This window comes from Dothidotthia symphoricarpi (genome assembly GCF_010015815.1).
Source record: "Dothidotthia symphoricarpi CBS 119687 unplaced genomic scaffold P153scaffold_2, whole genome shotgun sequence".
Taxonomy (NCBI): domain Eukaryota; kingdom Fungi; phylum Ascomycota; class Dothideomycetes; order Pleosporales; family Dothidotthiaceae; genus Dothidotthia; species Dothidotthia symphoricarpi.
Window position 1 is genome coordinate 853,633 of NW_022985009.1, and position 18,385 is coordinate 872,017.

The 18,385-nt window shown below is 52.6% G+C and overlaps 9 protein-coding genes across 9 annotated transcripts; 6 read left to right on the forward strand and 3 right to left on the reverse strand.

Moving 5' to 3' along the window:
• Positions 1 to 261: 261 nt before the first annotated feature.
• Positions 262 to 2,681, forward strand: P153DRAFT_372480 (tryptophan synthase beta subunit-like PLP-dependent enzyme; the record flags this gene model as incomplete). Its single annotated transcript, XM_033669400.1, has 5 exons — positions 262 to 365; positions 455 to 508; positions 573 to 840; positions 900 to 1,542; positions 2,410 to 2,681. 5 exons carry the CDS (start codon positions 262 to 264, stop codon positions 2,679 to 2,681), a joined length of 1,341 nt encoding a protein of 446 aa, XP_033528346.1.
• Positions 2,682 to 3,113: 432 nt separating this feature from the next.
• On the forward strand, positions 3,114 to 4,577 carry P153DRAFT_280933 (uncharacterized protein; the record flags this gene model as incomplete). Its single annotated transcript, XM_033663109.1, has 3 exons — positions 3,114 to 3,333; positions 3,382 to 3,597; positions 3,649 to 4,577. The coding sequence occupies 3 exons, from the start codon at positions 3,114 to 3,116 to the stop codon at positions 4,575 to 4,577; spliced, it is 1,365 nt and encodes a 454-aa protein (XP_033528347.1).
• Positions 4,578 to 4,769: 192 nt separating this feature from the next.
• On the forward strand, positions 4,770 to 6,367 carry P153DRAFT_101922 (l-lactate dehydrogenase-like protein). Its single transcript, XM_033661863.1, has 3 exons — positions 4,770 to 5,228; positions 5,281 to 5,567; positions 5,615 to 6,367. The coding sequence occupies exons 1-3, from the start codon at positions 4,961 to 4,963 to the stop codon at positions 6,146 to 6,148; spliced, it is 1,089 nt and encodes a 362-aa protein (XP_033528348.1). The 5' UTR covers positions 4,770 to 4,960; the 3' UTR covers positions 6,149 to 6,367.
• A 20-nt stretch (positions 6,368 to 6,387) lies between these two features.
• Positions 6,388 to 8,107, forward strand: P153DRAFT_362991 (FAD/NAD(P)-binding domain-containing protein). Its single transcript, XM_033667269.1, has one exon. It carries the CDS (start codon positions 6,753 to 6,755, stop codon positions 8,040 to 8,042), a length of 1,290 nt encoding a protein of 429 aa, XP_033528349.1. The 5' UTR covers positions 6,388 to 6,752; the 3' UTR covers positions 8,043 to 8,107.
• Positions 8,108 to 8,172: 65 nt separating this feature from the next.
• P153DRAFT_101946 (uncharacterized protein) lies at positions 8,173 to 12,176 on the reverse strand. The gene has a single exon (XM_033661864.1). It carries the CDS (start codon positions 11,849 to 11,851, stop codon positions 8,300 to 8,302), a length of 3,552 nt encoding a protein of 1,183 aa, XP_033528350.1. The 5' UTR covers positions 11,852 to 12,176; the 3' UTR covers positions 8,173 to 8,299.
• A 48-nt stretch (positions 12,177 to 12,224) lies between these two features.
• On the forward strand, positions 12,225 to 13,410 carry P153DRAFT_362992 (BIG1-domain-containing protein). The gene is made up of 3 exons (XM_033667270.1): positions 12,225 to 12,449; positions 12,498 to 12,883; positions 12,935 to 13,410. The coding sequence occupies exons 1-3, from the start codon at positions 12,352 to 12,354 to the stop codon at positions 13,330 to 13,332; spliced, it is 882 nt and encodes a 293-aa protein (XP_033528351.1). The 5' UTR covers positions 12,225 to 12,351; the 3' UTR covers positions 13,333 to 13,410.
• A 57-nt stretch (positions 13,411 to 13,467) lies between these two features.
• Positions 13,468 to 14,141, reverse strand: P153DRAFT_362993 (uncharacterized protein). The gene has a single exon (XM_033667271.1). The coding sequence runs from the start codon at positions 13,921 to 13,923 to the stop codon at positions 13,552 to 13,554; it is 372 nt and encodes a 123-aa protein (XP_033528352.1). The 5' UTR covers positions 13,924 to 14,141; the 3' UTR covers positions 13,468 to 13,551.
• A 1,493-nt stretch (positions 14,142 to 15,634) lies between these two features.
• On the reverse strand, positions 15,635 to 17,642 carry P153DRAFT_409302 (EXS-domain-containing protein; the record flags this gene model as incomplete). Its single annotated transcript, XM_033672066.1, has 4 exons — positions 15,635 to 16,107; positions 16,158 to 17,225; positions 17,291 to 17,580; positions 17,614 to 17,642. 4 exons carry the CDS (start codon positions 17,640 to 17,642, stop codon positions 16,031 to 16,033), a joined length of 1,464 nt encoding a protein of 487 aa, XP_033528353.1. The 3' UTR covers positions 15,635 to 16,030.
• A 255-nt stretch (positions 17,643 to 17,897) lies between these two features.
• On the forward strand, positions 17,898 to 18,343 carry P153DRAFT_280520 (uncharacterized protein; the record flags this gene model as incomplete). Its single annotated transcript, XM_033663079.1, has 3 exons — positions 17,898 to 18,084; positions 18,138 to 18,232; positions 18,287 to 18,343. 3 exons carry the CDS (start codon positions 17,898 to 17,900, stop codon positions 18,341 to 18,343), a joined length of 339 nt encoding a protein of 112 aa, XP_033528354.1.
• Between the last annotated feature and the right edge of the window lie 42 nt (positions 18,344 to 18,385).

Sequence of the window (18,385 nt, forward strand, 5' to 3'; positions counted from 1 at the left end):
TTCGCGTGGTAGGGTTTGCGGGAATCTGCGGAGGGGGCTGATAAGGGAAGGGTAGGGGTTGTTGGGTGATGGATGGATGGTTGGATATATAAGAGCGGGTATCGTGGTGTTTTCTTGGTTTCTGCTGTTTGTGAGGTGCACTATCTATCTATCTATCTGGTCTTTCTTCCACTTTGTCTTCAATCTCCTTTTCATTCTCGTTATCTTTCCTCGTTGTGACTATATCGACTTGAGAAACTTGCGTTGCAGACACCATCCATCATGACTGTCAAAGAATACCACACTGCGCCAGCGGAAGAGAAGAAGAACCCATGGGTTCAGACGCCATTGAGGGAGTCATACGCGCTCTCTGAAGCTGCGGGATGGTACGATCACACTATCCTTTCCCGCCCCCATATCCATACCCTTCGTCATCCATCAGAGTAGAAGATAAGGGAGTTCTAAATCGTAGAAGCAGAATCTTCCTCAAGCTGGAGAATCTCCAACCATCTGGCTCGTTCAAAACCCGGTATGTTCCTGTCCCACCCCCCCATCCCGTTTTTGATATATGGCATGCTCATGTTGTTGGACAGAGGTATCGGATACTACATCCTACGTCGCCTCGAGGAATTGCCTCTCGGCTCCCGACCACACATCTTCGCCTCCAGCGGCGGGAACGCAGGACTTGCGGCTGTCCACTCGGCACGCGCGTTGGGCCTGCAGTGCACTGTCGTCGTGCCAACGGCGACGTCCGCACTGATGGTAGCCAAGCTCAGGGCCGCAGGTGCACACGACGTGATCCAGCACGGCGCCGCCTGGAAAGACGCAGACACATACCTCCGGACCGAGGTCATGCCACGCGTAGGTCATCCCATATATCCCGTCATAGACCGTTCCATGACTGACCCGATGATACACAGGCACCCCAACCCACCATCTACTGCCCCCCCTTCGACCACCCCGACATCTGGGCCGGCAACTCAACCGTCATGCACGAAATCGCCGCACAGCTCGACTCTCCGCCCGACGTACTGATCTGCAGCGTCGGCGGCGGCGGCCTGATGAACGGCATATGCCAGGCCATGGACGACCTGAAAATGTACACGCCCACTATCCTGGCGCTGGAAACCGCGGGCGCCGAGTCCCTGAACGCTGCGCTACACGCCCGCGAACTCATCACCCTGCCGAAGATCACGTCCCAAGCTACGAGTCTGGGGTGTGCAAAGGTCACGGAAGCGACGTTCAAGTATGCACAGCGGGCTAACGTGAGGAGTGTTGTGCTGCCGGATGCTGAGGCCGCGATGGGGTGCTGGCGGTTGGCGGACGACGAGCGCATGATGGTTGAGTTGGCGTGTGGGGTGAATGTAGCGCTTTGCTATGACGGGCGGTTAGAAAAGGCGCTCGGACGGCCCGTCAGGAGGGATGATGTGGTTGTTATCGTGCTGTGTGGTGGGAGCAATGTTACGAGTGATATGCTCTGTGGGTGGAGGAAGGAGTATGCGTATGTGGAGGAGGAGCTAGACATGCAGGGCAAGAGAGACTCGGGGTATGGCATTGTGCCGAGTGATGTTTCGAGGCCTGTGGTTGGAGGCTCAGAAGAGACCTGCTCGTAGGAGTAGTCGACTCATAACTTTTCGGGTGGATGGTTTGTGGAGTTGTTGGTGTTTCATTGTCTTGTTGTGTTCGTGGTTGGGTATAGATGAATTGCGATCTTTATCAGTGTTGATCACATAGTCTTTCACTGAATTTTTATCTTGATATCCAAATGTTGATGAGTGTTCCAACGAAGGTGCTGTTTCGTGGTTTATAACGTGTCAGAGTAGTGTAATCTCATGGAATCTTACTGCATGTTGAGACGATGCAAAGTATCTATATTTCTCGACATTGAAACACAAGAAATTGGTTCAGTGACCTTCATTCTAAGTCATGTGATGCTGTGTTAATAATGGTATGTAATAGCCTGTAACAGTCATGCGTGTATTCTTGACGTGTATCAGCGAGTCCTCTATATATTTCGTTATTCGATATATGCCTTACATCAGGCTTCACGGTAGTCGAATGCCATCCTGCCTCCAGCATCAACACCCTGCTCACGACTCTACGGTAGGAGACACGAAGAATCACACAATGCTTACAACAGCATTGTTATCACGGTCTTAGTCTACTTCCTCGCAGAGCATGTGTCAGACCCTATACTCTTCAAGAAGAACTCGTCCGTACACCATTTCGGGTGGGATCGGTTTAGCATGTAGTCTGGTTCTCTTGGTGCCAGGCAACTTGAGGGTTTGTCCTATAGTCGATCGGCCTCCGCCTTCCGTTGGGCAATTAGCTGTTTAGCCTTTTCTCGTCGCTCTTCGCGTAGTGTCACGAAAACCTGCCGCTGTTAGCAAGGATTTCCAAGATGTTCTCCATCAACTCAAACCTACCCAGAACCAGGCAGCCATCTCCAAGAAACCCCATGTAAAGATCAGGCTGTTGTTCAAGCTGTCGCCAGGGCTCATCATGAATTCGCGGTCCCTCTTTGCGAACATGCCGCCCGGCTTGAAGACATATGTGTAACCCGTGAGCGCGAACAGGAAAGCGAGACGGACAGGCGCCTGGTTGCCCCAGTATTCGATGAAGAACTCCTCGGAGTGAGAGAGTGCGGTGAGATCGGACAGTCCGAGGAACGCGAACAGGACGGCGAGGAAGGCTGTTGCTGAAGAGGGCTTGAGGAACTCGCGTGGTGTTGGCTGTAAAGAGTCAGTATTTATACGAGGTCATAGTCAATGTAGAAGGAACGTACAAGCTGCATCGACTCGCCCAAGACGAAGACTATCCCTTGGTTTGCGATTATACTTGGGTCTTTCAGCAGAAGCGCTGCCAATGTTATATGGAACAGCGACAAGCTGCGAATCATGGCACTCGCGGATATGATGGCCATGATGGCGGTGGTAGGAAATAAAGCCAAAAAGGGGGTTCGTGGATGTAGATGTATTCCCAAGTTCTGTGTTGACTCGGAGGAGAGCTGTAAACTCCGCTGCAACTCGCGCCAAGACAAACTACGTACCCAACCATCTTCCGCGTCAATCCATCTCATCTCCAACAATACTCATTGTTTCTACACAGTCATGGAGAAAGATAACATTTTCCCCATGGACGAGGCGCGAGATGTTGTACAGCAGCCAGATCGCCCTCGGCGGCGATTTCAGCGTGGAGATGGCTTGATTATCGCCGTACTGCTCCTTATCATCGTCAGCTTATGGTGGCCAGAAACGCGACCTGAGTTTGTCAAGGGATCAACGCGTAACTACTACAAAGCGCATACTGTGGAGGAGCGAGCCGCGAAGATTCTAAAGGAGAACCCGCTCATTGGTTAGATATGCCGTAAACCGTCTTGATGTACTTGCTAATAGCGCGAAGATGGACATAATGATTTGATGATCTTCATAAGAGGAAAGTATCGCAACCACATCTACGACAACGAGTTCCAGGACCTGTTCGAAAATGGAGGCCTTGCGCAACATGTTGATGTTCCACGGTTGGAGAATGGCCACCAGGGCGGTGCGTTCTGGAGTGCTTTCTGGCCGTGTCCCATGGGCAATGGCACAGACTTCTCAGATGAGAGATACTCGGATAGTAAGTCATGCAGTATTGGAAAACCTATCTATCAAGTTTTGACCGCTACAGTTGTCAAGGCCACCCTTGGTCAGTTGGATCTCTTCAAACGCCTCGGTGAGAAATACCCAAAGTATTTTACTCCATCGACAAACAGCGCCGAAGCCATCAAAGCCTTTGAGCACGGTCGCCTCATTTCTCCAACAGCCATCGAGGGTCTCCATCAGATTGGCAACTCCATCTCCACGCTACGTCTTTATCACCAACTGGGCGTTCGTTATGCAACTCTGACCTGGAACTGCCACAACAAGTACGCCGACGCCGCCCTTGAATCAGGTGAGAATTTCTCAGCGAAGATTGCCAAACCTTTCTGGGGAGGTTTGAGCCCAGCAGGCCGTGACTTGGTCAAGGAGATGAACCGTTTGGGCATGCTCGTAGATCTCGCCCATGTCAGTCAAGACACGATGCGAGACGTCCTCGTGGGCAACGGCGATGGAAAATGGAACGGCAGTCTCGCTCCTCCAATTTTCAGTCACAGCTCCGCATTTGCGATCTGCCCACATCCTCGCAATGTACCAGACGATATCCTACAAATGGTCAAAAAACGTAATTCCGTCGTCATGGTAAACTTCAACCCCGACTTCATCTCCTGTGTTCCTGGAAAGACTCCTTCCGATCTCCCGGAATTTGTTCCTGCAAACTCGACTCTGGAACAAGTTGTTCGTCACATCAGGCACATTGGCGAGTTAATCGGCTACGATCATGTCGGTATTGGCACTGACTACGACGGCATCGAGTCAACGCCGACTGGGCTTGAAGACGTCTCGAAGTTTCCTGATCTGATAATTGAACTCTTAAGACAAGGTATCAGCGATGAAGATGCTGCGAAGATCGCGGGCCGTAATGTTTTGAGGGTATGGAAAGAAGCGGACAAGGTTGCTAAGAAGTTGCAGAAGCATATGCTTCCTTTGGAAGACGACGTGCAGAATCAGTGGGTATAGCGATATTTACCCTAAACCTACAGTATCAAACATACCGCAACGTATTCCCGCAACCTTTGGCGATTTCAAAAATGAGTACGATGCGATTTCATACTGATGATACAGCGCAACATTTCAATATTTCTCATGACTTAGAAAAATGTACGTCACTCTCCGGTCACTGTTTTTAAGTGGATCACACCACTGGTAATCAGAGCGCTTGGCAGCCAGGTCATGCAACTTCACCTAGCTTTCAAGAAGTTGGCGTAAAGCACTAACTGAAGCGTTCTTCTCACTTTTCATTCTCTTCACTTACTCACACAAAAGCCTATATCTGATTTACACTCTCGACTTGGAAGTTTCGGTAATAACCTCACTTCATCCATCAAGATAAGATCTACACCATGGCGCAGCACAAACTCAAGACTAGCATTGCTATCCTCGGCTGCGGCGATGTGGGATCAACACTCGCCTACACGCTCATCCTCCAGCCCATCTGTAGCGAAGTGATCTTGGTCGACCTGAAGAAAGAGCTATTGGAAGCCCAGGTGCGAGACTTGAATGATGCAACGTATCGCGGAGGTTCTGGAACCAAAGTTCGTGCCGGAACACACCAGGATGCCGGACAAGCGGACATTGTGGTCATCACGGCGGGCGCGAAGCAAAAGATGGGTAAGTTTGGATAGATGAGTTTTGCGCTTATGCGTAACTGATAGTAAAATAGGTGAATCGCGTCTCTCGCTTCTCAGTCGTAACTTGCATATTTTGTCTTCAATATTCAGCTCCATGGCGCCCATTTCACCGCATACAATTCTTCTGCTAGTCGCAAATCCGGTAGACATTTTGACCTACTTTGCCCGTAAACTGTCAGGTCTCCCGGAATCCCAAGTCCTCGGCACAGGCACGAGTCTTGACTCGGCTCGATTACGGGGCATTCTTTCGCAAAAGGCAGAAGTTGCCCCAAACAGTATCGACGCATATGTACTTGGCGAACATGGAGATAATCAGTTTGCAAGTACCACATTTTCCCGCATACAACACCAGGCTAACGATGATAGATCGCCTGGTCGAGCGCAACGATCGGCACAACACCTCTTGCTCTTGCTATGCCTAACCAACTAACCCCCGATTTCAAAGCTTCAATCGCAAACCACACCCGTGGAGCAGCGGGCGCCATCATCGCGGCCAAAGGCTGCACTGCTTACGGCATTGGAGGAATTGCTGCTAGCATTTGCAAATACATTTTATTTGACTCGCGGACCGTAAGACCGTTATCGTTCTACCAACCTGAGCTTGGCTGCTGTTTGTCGATGCCAGCGGTGGTGGGCAGGACCGGTATCGTGAAGACGATGCCGATTGAGCTCGATCAGACAGAGAGAGCGGAACTGGAGGCTTGCGCGAAAGAATTGAGAGCAATCATTGAGGGCGCGGAGAAAGAACTCATTGTTGAACAGCAGTTGCGGAAGTTGCTGGAGAGTGGGGTGAAGAGTGGGGTGGGGAGACGTGGCAGGCAAGAGAGTACACTCATGAGCTTGTTATGCTCTGGCACAACGAGCCAGTTTGGAAATCTACAGCTAGATACTCGGAGATGATTGCAATAGTCACCCTTCACGACAGCTTTGGTTTCTGTTCGATTCTTTCTACTCGTGCTTTCGAGTGGGAAGTATACAGTTTTTTATTGCAAAATATCACACACATCAACTGATTGTTTATTGCCTCAAAATATACGCACAACAATCAGAAGATAGTCGCGCAAGGACAGAAGAAGAGCAGGAGGTGCAGAAAGGGTTCGAGGCTAACGTTTAGCTTACATTCACATGTCGCTAACGAAATCGAGGAACTTTTGCCTTGACTTCGACCTTCAACGGCACACAACAGCAGTTCGCATGAGTACGATCAAATATCAAGATGAATTCCGGATATTGCAATGCCGCTTATCATCACAGTTTCTTGCGGTGATCACTCAACTCGGACACTTTGAGGATGCGCATATTCGGGTCCCCAACTTTTGCCGGCCGACGTACAGCATTTGTCGTCACCACATCTCGAACATCTACTCAACATGTGTTATTTCACCGGCGCATTTTCCGACAACTCTCATCTTATTAATACCACGTACCGAGTCATACTCGCAATGACCCACCGGCCGCAGTATTCAATTCATCCCAAAAACTCCCCTCACCAAACACCATCAACATGACCCAACCCCTCAACATAATAATCCTCGGCGGCGGCATCGCCGGCCTCACCACCGCGCTCTCCCTGACAAAATTCTCCCCACCATCCCACCCTCCGCCAAACATCACCATCTTCGAAATCCGACCCGAACCCGCAACCCTCGGCGGCGCCGTAAACCTCACACCCAACGCGCTACGCCTACTCGCACATTTAGGCGTGCTAGACGAGATACGCGCCCAGAACCACGGACACGAGTGTCTCGCCGTCGAAGTCTTCGACCTGTACTCCGGGGCGAAAGTAGCAGAGAGCAGTTTCCGCGGCGCGGACGGGAAAGGCGTGGGGGATCCGGCGTTCACAGCGCTGCGGATTTGCCGGGGAGATGCGCTGAAGAGCGTGATTAGCGTGTTGGAACGACATGACAATATCAGCCTGATATGTGGGAAGAAGACGGTGGAGATCCGCGAGACGGGGCAGGGTGTCACGATCTGCTTCGCAGACGGGGCGCAGGCTAGTGCCGATATGCTGATCGGGTGCGATGGGATTCACTCTGCGACGCGGCTGCTGCACGTCGAGCCCGAGCGGACGGCCGTGTACTCGGGTATCTGCAATGCGTTTGGCTTTGCGCCGCGACGGCGTGGGGAGAACGGTGACTTCGCGCTCACGCACTTCGAGACGTCGGCGTTGAACTTCGGGCGTCGTGGGATTCTGCTGACGAGCTTCCACAACGCGACGCAGGACTCGATATACGTCGGCGCGCTGATGCAGGTCCCCGAGATTGCGTCGCGGGACGGGTGGAAAGCCGCGGGTGCGGATGCGGAGAAGACGCGGGGGGATATGTTGGAGCGATATGGTGGGGCGGCGAATCCGCTGATCGAGCAGTGCATTAGGGATACGCGGGATTTATTCCTGTGGCCGGTTTTCACGCTGTCCAAGGGCGGGAAGTGGGCGACGGAGCGGGTGGTACTGATTGGGGACTCGGCGCACGCCATGCCGCCCCAAGGAGAGAGTACAGGCATTGTGTTTGAAGATGGTGTGTTATTTTCGAGGTGTGTGGCGCGGTGGATGGAGAAGGGGAGGGATGCTGGGGTGCCTGTTAAAGAGGCGTTTGATGCGTATGAACGGCTGAGGCGGGCGAGAATCGATACCGCGTTCGATGAGAGTCAGAGTGTGGTGAAGACGGTGCAGGATGCGGGGTGGTTGGGGCACAAGATCAAGATGAATGTTGTGCCTTGGTATTTGTGGTGGACAAAAGGATATCGGGAACAGCACTTTGTTGAGGACGTGACGACGTGTGATTTGGGTTATTAATCGGCTGGACAAAAAAGAGGATGGAGATAATAGTACCTTTAACTGCAATCGCAACATCAGTTCCCTGTGCTTTGTTCTTGATTAGCGTTGAATTGGAGATTTTGATCTCACTAGCACGATTAACAGAAGAAAGGTAATGGGACATAACCAGTAGGATGCAAGCTATTGTATTATCCCATAATCTGAGGACATCAGGAAACCGAGCAAAGCATAAGCCTAAGCTACCTGCGCAACTAACAATTGAGCAGCATACAGGATCACTCGTCCTCCAAATCTGCCCAGCGCCCCTGGATCCGTTCAGTAGTGACAGGAGCTTCATCAGAAGAGCCCTCCACAGCAACCGTACTACGAGGTCGGGAAAGTAAACCCTCGTCCTCACTAGTTACGCCACTGTTGGCACCGCTCAGTTTCTCCTTCTGTTCTTCCTCTTCTTCGGCTGCTTCCCAATCCTCCACTACTTCGACAGGCTTCTTCTTCTTCTTTGTGCTGCTCAGACTGAGCACAGCAAAGCCGCCTTTGTTGCCGAATGTCGTTCCTCTCTCCACTCTACGGACTGGAGCTCCCTTGGCGGCTGCAACCTGGCTCCAGCCAGACCCAGGACCAATGTCAGACTCCTTCCGAAGTACATTAAGCGATGAATCGAGACGAGCCAGCTGGAGTTTTCCAATCTTCTGAGACTCGATGGCTTCTGATAAGGGTGTCTTGATGGACTCCAGCATCGTCTCCATCTCGCGCTCCTGGATATTGACGCGAGCCGCTAGAGGTGCTTTCAATGCGACCGCTTCGCTTGGGAGAAAGCTAACCTCCAACTCTAATCGAAAAGTTGTCTTCGGAAGTACGTTCTTGATAACCGCGGCGACTTCCTCAACGGTAAGAGCGAACCGTGGGTTCATGATGAGAAATGCATTGTATGGGTCACCGCTTGTGTTACTCGGTTTCGGACGGAGAGGAGCATTGGTTGTCGTCGGTGCAGGTGCAGCACGGTGTACTTGGCGAGTTCTGGCGCATTCCGCCAGTGTTTTCATCGGCGCCATGACGAACTTGGGCGTCTTGAAGATTGCAACGTGTCGATGAGGCTCTGGATCCATGCTCTCCGAGTCAAATCCGAAATCTTCTGCAAGGTGATGAATGAACTTCCGCTGCTGTCTAGGCATTGGCTTGAACCTGAGTCGCTTGAGTTCTGCATCGGCGGCAAAGAGCCGAAGTTGCTTCTCTTGTGCGGCTGCCCAGGTTGAATTCTCCTGGTACATGTTCAAAGTAGCAGCCGAGTATGGAATATGCTCGTCCTGGTGCTCTGGATCAACGTTGAGTGCTAATGCCAGCTTACGGTTTCGCTCAAGACGGGCACACTCTTCGTCACATTTCAACGTCTTCTTGTTGTTTCCTTCTCCCAGCTTTGAAGCATTACATTTTGCCTCTTGTTTGATCCTCTGGCATTCACACGTGACGAAAATCTTGTGCTGACATGGCTTTTCCTCCTTGCAAGCTGAAGGGAAATGGCAAGGAGCCATGCAAGAATGGCCACAAGTACTAAGTTCTTTGCCGCAAGGTTGCTTGCAAGGCTCTTCGCATTCTCCAGATCGATGACATTGCTTCTGGCATTTGTGAGCACCGCACTTGAGTGTCCGTCCGCAAACTTGTCCACAACGGACGTCGTTGAGCCAACACGGTTGATTCTTGAGGACATTCTTGCCACACAAACAAGGCTTTGTCGTCAGGTATGGGCATTTGGGGCAATCTTCATTGTCGCCATGGCATGTGTGTGGCATTTGCGGATGTCCACAATCCTTGGGTCGCTCACACGGAAATCGACAGGGTGGAGGCTTGGTACCGCAAGGTAACGGAGGCTGTAGAACTGTTCGTCCACAATTACAGCTAAGTTCGTCAAATATAGCATCTCGACATGTCCCACATGGTCCTTTATGGCAGAGCTCTTGACAACGGTGCTCAGGGTTACCACATTTGAGCTGGCGGCCACAGCTGCGGGTGCAGATATGCTCAGCCTCGAAGTTATCACCAGCTCGTTGGGGGGCAGAATCGAGAGGTCTTGGTTTGCGTCGGTTTGCTTGTCGTTCGGCGGCCTTTCGCTCACCTGGGCAACAATGTTCGCCACACTCGTGTCGTCCACAGTTAAGAGAAACTCGGCAAACGCGCATACATTGTGGGGCCTCCTCAGTTCCTTGATGGCAAACGGTATTCGAGGTGGTACGTCCACACCTGCAGGAGATGGTCACTCGTTTCAAACAGGCTAGACATTCTCCTTGGTGGCATGGCTGCTCGCACTGGTGACCACAGGCAAGAGTGTTCGCACAAGCCTTGGTGCAGTTTGGTATGGGATCTTCACACTTTTGGCGAACGACGCTTGTGATTTGGCTAAGAGGTGTCTTGCCGCATGGACAGTGGGTGACAATGTCGGGAGACCGCGGACAATGGGGCGATTCGGCATTCTGCTGATGACACGACTTCTCACAAGCGTGCTTACGGCAGTCAAACAAACGACCGCATGGGTTGGGGCATTCAAAAACGCCTGTCCACTGCTCGACCGTCGCTGTGCCGTCTTCAGCAACATGGGATTGACGGCTGTGCTTCTCTTCAGCTCGATCGCGGCAAAGTATATCCTTCTGTGTCTGGCCACAGTAGCATCGAGCCGGAACGCGCACTTCGCAGGTTCCACAGGGTCCTTCGTGGCATGGTCGCGGACAGCGATGCTCTCCACATGGCATCAGTTCACCGCAGACTTCGCCACAGCTCCACCCATGTTCGTAGTCGGTATCCACGCAACGTCGGGTGATGGACTTCTTGGAACAGAAACAGTTCTGGGTAGGGCCCATCATGCTGCAAGGCGGACATGGACCCGCATGACAGGTCGACGGGCACCGGTGAGGGCATTTCTTCGGTAGAAGGCGAGGACGAGCGCACGTCTGACCGCACGAATAAGGTGGGAGCCCTGGCAGTGGCTTTGGATCCTGTTCTTTCTCACACCAGCAGTTGAACGTCTTGGGTAAGACGTCTTTTGGCAGGTTGCACCCAGGACAACGCCACTGTCGAGGTGGTGGCATCTCGCCGTCCTGGGCCTGCTGTCGAGCAGCCGCTGATCCCTCGTTGGTCGACCACTTTTTGATGCAGCTCAGGTGGAAGACTGTCCAGCACGTTCTGCAGGACCAGCCTCGTGAATGGCGCCGAACCTCCTCTGTGCAGATCGCACACTCGTAGTGGCCGTTGTCGATGTCTTCGTGCGTTCTTGTTGCGATATCAGCCGCGGTTGATTTCGGGGCTTGAGGTTTCTTCTCGCGAGGCGGTCGTGATTTGCGGGGGATGATGGGTTGGCCTGGTTGGAAGGTATGGGCGTCTGCTTGTAGTCCTGTCGAATCTTGAGCAGAGGTGTTTGACGCCGCATCTTCTTCAACTGTCAAGTGTCCACCAAACTGACGCCCACCAGCAGCAAATCTCTGCGGAAACCTGGTGTTCTGGAAGTCTCCCCGCCCCCTCCCTCGACCTCGTCCACCTCTACCACCTCGATGCGTAGGCTCCTCTGTAGGAACTGTCTGTGGTGCGGCTGATGGCTCAGGCCCTGCAGGTCTTGCAGGGTCACTGTGGCCTCCTCGACCCCTTCCACGCCCCCGTCCGCTTCGACCGCCTCTCTGTGACTGCTCTCCCTGCGCTTGTCCCTGCGCTTGCCCCTCCTCTTGCTGCTCGTTTTGGCCATTTGCGGCTCGATTCCGATTTCGTGGGCGACGTCGTCTTTGCGAGGCATCCGCGGCGTCATTTAGAGCCGGCGCCACGGGCTGGCCTGCTGTGGCAGTGGACATGGTGTGTGATTCAAATGTGGTCGTGCCTTTCCCCAATGTTGAAGCTATGATTACTGCTCGGCGCTCTCTTGGGAGAACTTGCTGACAAAGAAGTGAGATTGCAGGCTTTAGTAATTGTACAGCCTGCGGAACTTGGAAGACAAAGAAAGGTGTGGTGTGGTGTGAGCAGGCGACACACAAAACGACAGTGGCGAGCAGTTATATCTGCCTGATGAACGCTAGCGATGTCTTCTAGAATGTGCAATAATGAGTCATGCATGAGGCTCCTGACAAGCTTCGAGACGTCGTCTGGGGCCTATGGAGGACAAGCTGGACGGGTGGCGCAGCTGTACCTGCAAGGTGGATAAATTGGTGACTGATTGTGCTTTGGAATTTGGACCATCGGCGACAGCGCGTCATAGGCTCCGGTGTATCGTCGGGTAATTCCGTGACAGGCAGGCGTCGCATCGAGCTTGGTCGCTGTATCACGAACCTCAGCACCATCAACCCATCACAACACCATGGCTAAGATACTGGTCGGCGCCCTCGCTCTCGCGTCTCTGCCCTCGGCGCTCGGCTTCCGCAACACGTCGCCCTTCTTCCTCTTCTCCACGGCCGAGTACGCCATCAGCAGCTTATCCTGACGTCCTGAAGCTAACGTCTGCAGTCTGCTCCTTCCTTCCACCGACGCCGCGATCGCGCTATCGGACAAAGTTCTCGCCGATGTTCTGGACGTCCTGAAGGACTGCCCGACGCGATCGTACATCGTCGTCGAACAGGAGAGTGTCTCATCTGCCGACTATGCTGATGGCCACTCCACGCCACGGTTGGCTCAATACATGGGAGGCAAGCATGACGAAGTGAGGACGACTGTTGCGCTGCCAGAGATTGTTGGTGAATTGTCGACAGCGGAAATCATATCGCATCTGGAGACCAAGTGCGGTCCCAGCGTTGGCAGCTCAGGAAAGGTGGATTCGAAATGGCTTACGACGATGAAACTGGCGACGCCTGGTGCATCCAAGGCATCCCGACGAAACCGCCTTCTCTCCAACGGTACGCGATGAAGAACGACAAAGACTGTGACAGCCCCGCTAACATCCCTAGATGAGATGCTCGAGCAGAAGATCGTCGAGGAGGCAAACTCCCAAGATTACACCGTCATCTACGTCACCAGCCCACAGTCTGAAGCACAGTTCAAGACACTGCTGCAGGAGGAGCGTCAGCAGCAGTACACATACGACACGGACAACTCTTTCGGCGAGCGCGTGCAGATGGAGCTGAAGCGAGACACGACCGCTCAGATGGCCAGGCGCGCCAACTCGACAGAGGGCGGTCTCTTCGAGAAGTACCAATACTTCACGCCTGGGCTGTTCATGGGTTTCATGGCTATTATCCCGCTCTTCTCTATCCTGCTTGTTGGCATCAAGGCTCTTACCAGTCTGGAGGTGTCGTACTTCGCCTTTAGCAAAGAGATGGGCCCCAACGCGCAGAAGAAGCAGTAGAGTGGTTGAAGCGAGAAGAGTCAAAGACCTCCCCAGGTCTATAGTCTGGCTGTGTACATCTGTAGGTTTTGTAGTAGCATGGGTATCTGGCGTTTGTATGGCGATTGTGACAGTAGTGGAATCTTGATTCTTCTTCTCTAATTTTGACATATATTCTATCATGCTGCAATTCTTGATTTTTATTCTCACACATCGCACCGTCCGAACAACCCACCCTCCCTACATCCTCCCCGCCACCCGGTCAAAATGCTTATAACAAAACATCCCCCCGGCATAACAGGTTACCATCCACTTGACCCACGCCGCACTAAACACATCTACCCCATGCTCACCCAACCTCTTCGCAAACATCGCCGTCTCCACTGCGTGCGCGCCAAACAACACGTAAAACACTCCGTTCTGGAGCCAGGTTGCGGCTTTCAGCGCGTCGGCGGACCGCGAGAGGACGTGGTCGTACAAGGGCGAGCCGGGGGAGATGACTTCATGCCGCGAAGAGAGGGCCATGACGAGGGCGCTAATCAGGATGGGTTTTAGGTAAGGCGAAGTTGGAAAGGTGTAGGTATTGTGGAGGTTTTTGCGGTGGGTGGCCATGGTTGGGTGTTTTAGGTGGGTTGTTTCGGTTTGGTGCTGATATGATGACGTGTCGATGAGATTGCCGTGGTAAAGTCGTTCCTGCTGGGGATTGATGGTGCCTGTCTGGTGTTCCAAGCGTCTTTGGCACAAGAAGTTTTGCTTGTACCCATAAGTACCATGCCTCGGCAGCCAAGACAGTGAACGCTAACACCGAGTCAGTAGGTATCAATCAACAGCAATCGACATGCAACGCAGCTCCCACCAAACCGACCTCTTCCCTCTTAGATACACAGAGATAAACCCACGCCAGCCCAATCTCAAACTATCATCTTCACGCATCCCCGCACCCACCAACCCCCTCCATCACATCCGCAGTCCAAGCAAGCGAGCAAGCAAATCCTCAAGTTCCGCAACTTTCCGTAAGCGGAAATTCTTCCACCCCCTCCAAAACCATCGATTGCTGGAACGACTGCGAACAACGCTTTAGCGCAGGGCTGCACGGCCATGTACGATCACGTGTGCATCAACAGCCAACCTCGATTGTTTTATTCGCTTGTGGGTGTCGTTTTGATGAGACCTGTTATGCGGCCGCGCATCCGCCACGGTTGGGAGGGTGGGTGTGCATTCATGTGCTTGTGAGAGAGCTATCAGGAGCTGATTTCCCGATTAGGCATGTTTGCCTGCTGGGGAGAGCGTGGATTGTTGCAAGGGGGCTTTGTGGGGCTTTTGGTGGATGCAGGGCTTGGCTTGGCTGGCATTGACTGATTGTCTTGTTGGTGTTGTGTGGATGGACTTGTCAGGTTGGAATTCTTGGTAAGTACGACATGGTATGTTTTTCTCACGGGTAACTTCGTAGTAGTCCCAGGATTCACGGGGAATATGGCCTTCTTCTTCGAAAACATCAGACATGAAGTAACCCAACGTAAGGACGTCCTACGAAACAAACAACCCCCAGAACCGAAAGACAAACACAAGTAAACCCTACAGAACCCGCACCCCTCTACCCGCCGGAATATTCCTTTTTCCCAATTCAACACCCACGTCCCAACCAATCACTTTCCCCACACACCACCCACCCACTACTCCATGCAGATCGCCACGCATACACCCGCCCTCCCTCCCGCAACACCATCCGCCCATGAGAGGCTCTTCCCTCACGACGTAATCCCCACTCTGCTGCACCACATACTTGTGGCGGGCCGTGATTGGTCAGGGGGAAGGGGGAGCCGTATAGGCATCTCGTTTAGAACGAGCGGTCCATGGATCAGGCATGATGCATTGCAGTGATCGATGGGGATGGCGAGATCCTGCTTGAAGCGGCAATTTTTTTCCATGTGAGTGGTGTGGTGGGAATGGAAGAAATGACGACGAGGATTGGAAGTGTTAGGCTTGGGGATGGTGTTATGCTTTTGGTGTCTGGTGATGTTGTGAGGAGGATTTGGATATGTGCCTCAGTGATAGGATGAGGTGGAGTGTGGCTGCTTTAATTCATCTTACTACTTGCATATTTTAATTATATGTGCAGGCAAAAAAACCTTATTCGCTCAATTCTTTAACGCCTAGCATATCAGCTTGCAAGCTGGAATATTACCTTCCACATCGCCGGTACCGCCATTCAGGAAGACGAAGAAAGTCTGCAGTGTCCATTCTTTTCATGGAAAACACATGTCCGAGTCAATTCCACACTGATGCAGCTAAACCGCGATTGTGAATTTTCCGTCTCTTGATTGGGGTTGGATACGACAGACAGACAAGCAGGCAGTCGAGAGCCTTTCCTCGAAAGCTTGGCGGGTTGGCTTATGGTTGCATGGAGTGAAGTATGGTGATTGGCGTGTTAATACCAGGGATAAAGATAAGGTAGGATAGTGATTCGATGTAGGTCTACCGCCTTACCGCATAAATCCGACCCACACGTGTGTCGTTTTGACGGACCAGGGCGGCGACTACATGATTTGAGGAAGTTGTTCTGTCTTGCTTCTGCCCAGAAGTGCTTTCGAGGACGGCTATTGCTATGGTGGGCCGGGGATTCTACACACTAAACAAGTTATTTTAAAGTCATACATGCTCAGTAATTGTAGATATTGATGCTCGTAAACAATGTTGATTGATTATTCTATTGTGTGGTTCAGTCACTGTCGTCGTATTTATTCGACATATCAGTGAGCAGCACATCGTCAACTGCCGGTCCACGGTGATTTCGTACTGCATGTTGTCAATATCTTGTCTCAAACTCCACAAGGAAGAACACTCACCCCACTCGCACTCGACGCGAAAAAAGATCCATACCCATCTACGCAGCACTTCAAGCACCTCCATGGTGAATATGCCGCCCTCCAGATCATTGAAATGGTCAAGATGTGGACTGAGCTTCAAGCTCCATGTACACCGCAACAGCGCATCCACGACAACCGCGGAATAGTAGAACTCCTTGGCGTGAAACCAGCGATGGCGTCGCAAGCCCCAGGGGTACTCCGGGCTGTTTCTTTCCCGGCTGAAAAAGAGTGTGAGGTCCCAATCCCGGGATACGTCCCACCAGAAGGAGTAGCCCGAATTTACGAAGACAGCGGCCATCCATAGACGGAAGAGTGCTGCTTCTGAGAGGCCGAGTTTGGTGGAGTCGGGTGAGCGCTGCAGGGCGCTGAGGATGATGACGGGGAAGGCCGTGGAGTACTTCAACGCGTTGGCGAGATGCACGCCGCCCCATCCCGTCGCAGGACTGATCTGCCCTGATCGCTTGTTTGCACGTTGCACACGGAAGTACTCTGTCAGGCACTGTCGAAGCCGAATCAATGAAGGTATGGATATGATGAACGGGACCCAGAATGCTCCGCCGCAGCTACGGTTCGGAGGCCCTGTCGAACTATGTGATGACGAGAAGAACATGCATAGTGAAACAAAGAGGTCACCGAGGACTTTTGCATAGCTCGTCAGCGCATCTGCGAGCAGTATGTCACCGAATTTGCCGTCTTGCGCCTCTGCGATTCCGCCAATGGATATGCGCTTCAGTGTCGTGAGCGTGCGGGAGCGGCCATTGCGCGAGACGAAGGGTAGGGGGGCTATGAAGCCGATTACTAGTACTAAGAGGTACAAGTTTGGTAGAATCTCCCATGCTGCGATGTCTTTTGGGCTGCCGTTTGTGAGGACCCAGAATAGAAGGAGCGAGAGCGCAAGCGGGATGGATAGGAACGTCGCGATACGGTAGCAGGACAGGTGGTGAGAGGGATGGTGCGGTGAAGTACGGCCGGGGTAGCGGATCAGACTTGGGACATCTATCTTGATCAGGGAGAGGTAGTGGAGGTTGAGGCCCCAAGCCCAGATGCCTGCGTGTGTCGTGTCAGCCGGTGGGTGGGAGGAGGATGCTGGACATGGCTGGTAGAGCTCGTACCCAGGACAATAATGAGCGCAACACGGTAGGGTAATGGCAATACGCGACTGAAGCCATCGAGCTCTGGCTCCACGGCTGGATCACCGTCCATGTTTAATATGTGCGTGGATCTCCGTAGCTGTCGCAACTTGGCAGCTTTCCGTTTCTGGATAAAACATGAAGCTGTGCAAGACGACAATTCTTGGATCTGCGCACTCGTCCCTTCTCGAACTTGTCTTGTCGGGCACAAGGGGTACAGTTTCAAGAGGTAGCGTGTCCAATTACTTTTCCAGGAGATCTGGCTCACATGCCTGCAAGTCCCGCGATTACACGACACTACTTACGTCAGCAGATCGAGCCGCCTGCTAACCATGTCTGGCGTAGTGCCATCTGAGCTCTGGAGCTAGCAATACCATGACGCGATCATTATACGACAAAGTGACGCTCTTTAGTAGTGAGCCATTGGACAAAAACATAAAGTGCAGTCAGCTGCTCAACCAACAATTGCCTTCCCCAGACCTCCACTTCCTGTTTACACACCAAGCAACCACACAAACACCACCTCTTCATCGCCAATAGCTCCCCACTCCAACCACCACTACACCATCTCGACCACCTACACACAATCATGTCTCCTCTCTCCGTCCCCAAAATCTTCATGGCTGGTGGCGCCGCAGGTTTCGGCTACTACCTGTACATGCGCCAATTCTGGTTCCCGAACCCGTACAAGACGCAAGGCGTGCAGAACATCGAGGACCGCTTCTCCGCTGGCGGCGGCAATCCCACACACACACCAGCCATGGCTACAGAACGCGGTAAGAAGCACAAGGTATCGCTAGGTCGAGGACTACAACTAACATGTCTGCAGGAAGCACGACAAACAACGAGGGCAGGCAACAACACGCCAACAAGGGCCCGGATTCGGACCACTTCAAGGACAACCACTCGAGTCAGCAGAGTGAAGTAAGTGGAGTGACACATGAAATTGTGGTAAGAGTGAGTCGCTAACAACATTAGGCTGTCTGGCCCGCCAAGTTCAACGAGATGCAATACAACAATCCCAAGGGCAAATAAGCACTTCGCGGCAATCGATCGAGCGAGTAAATGCATCGTCGA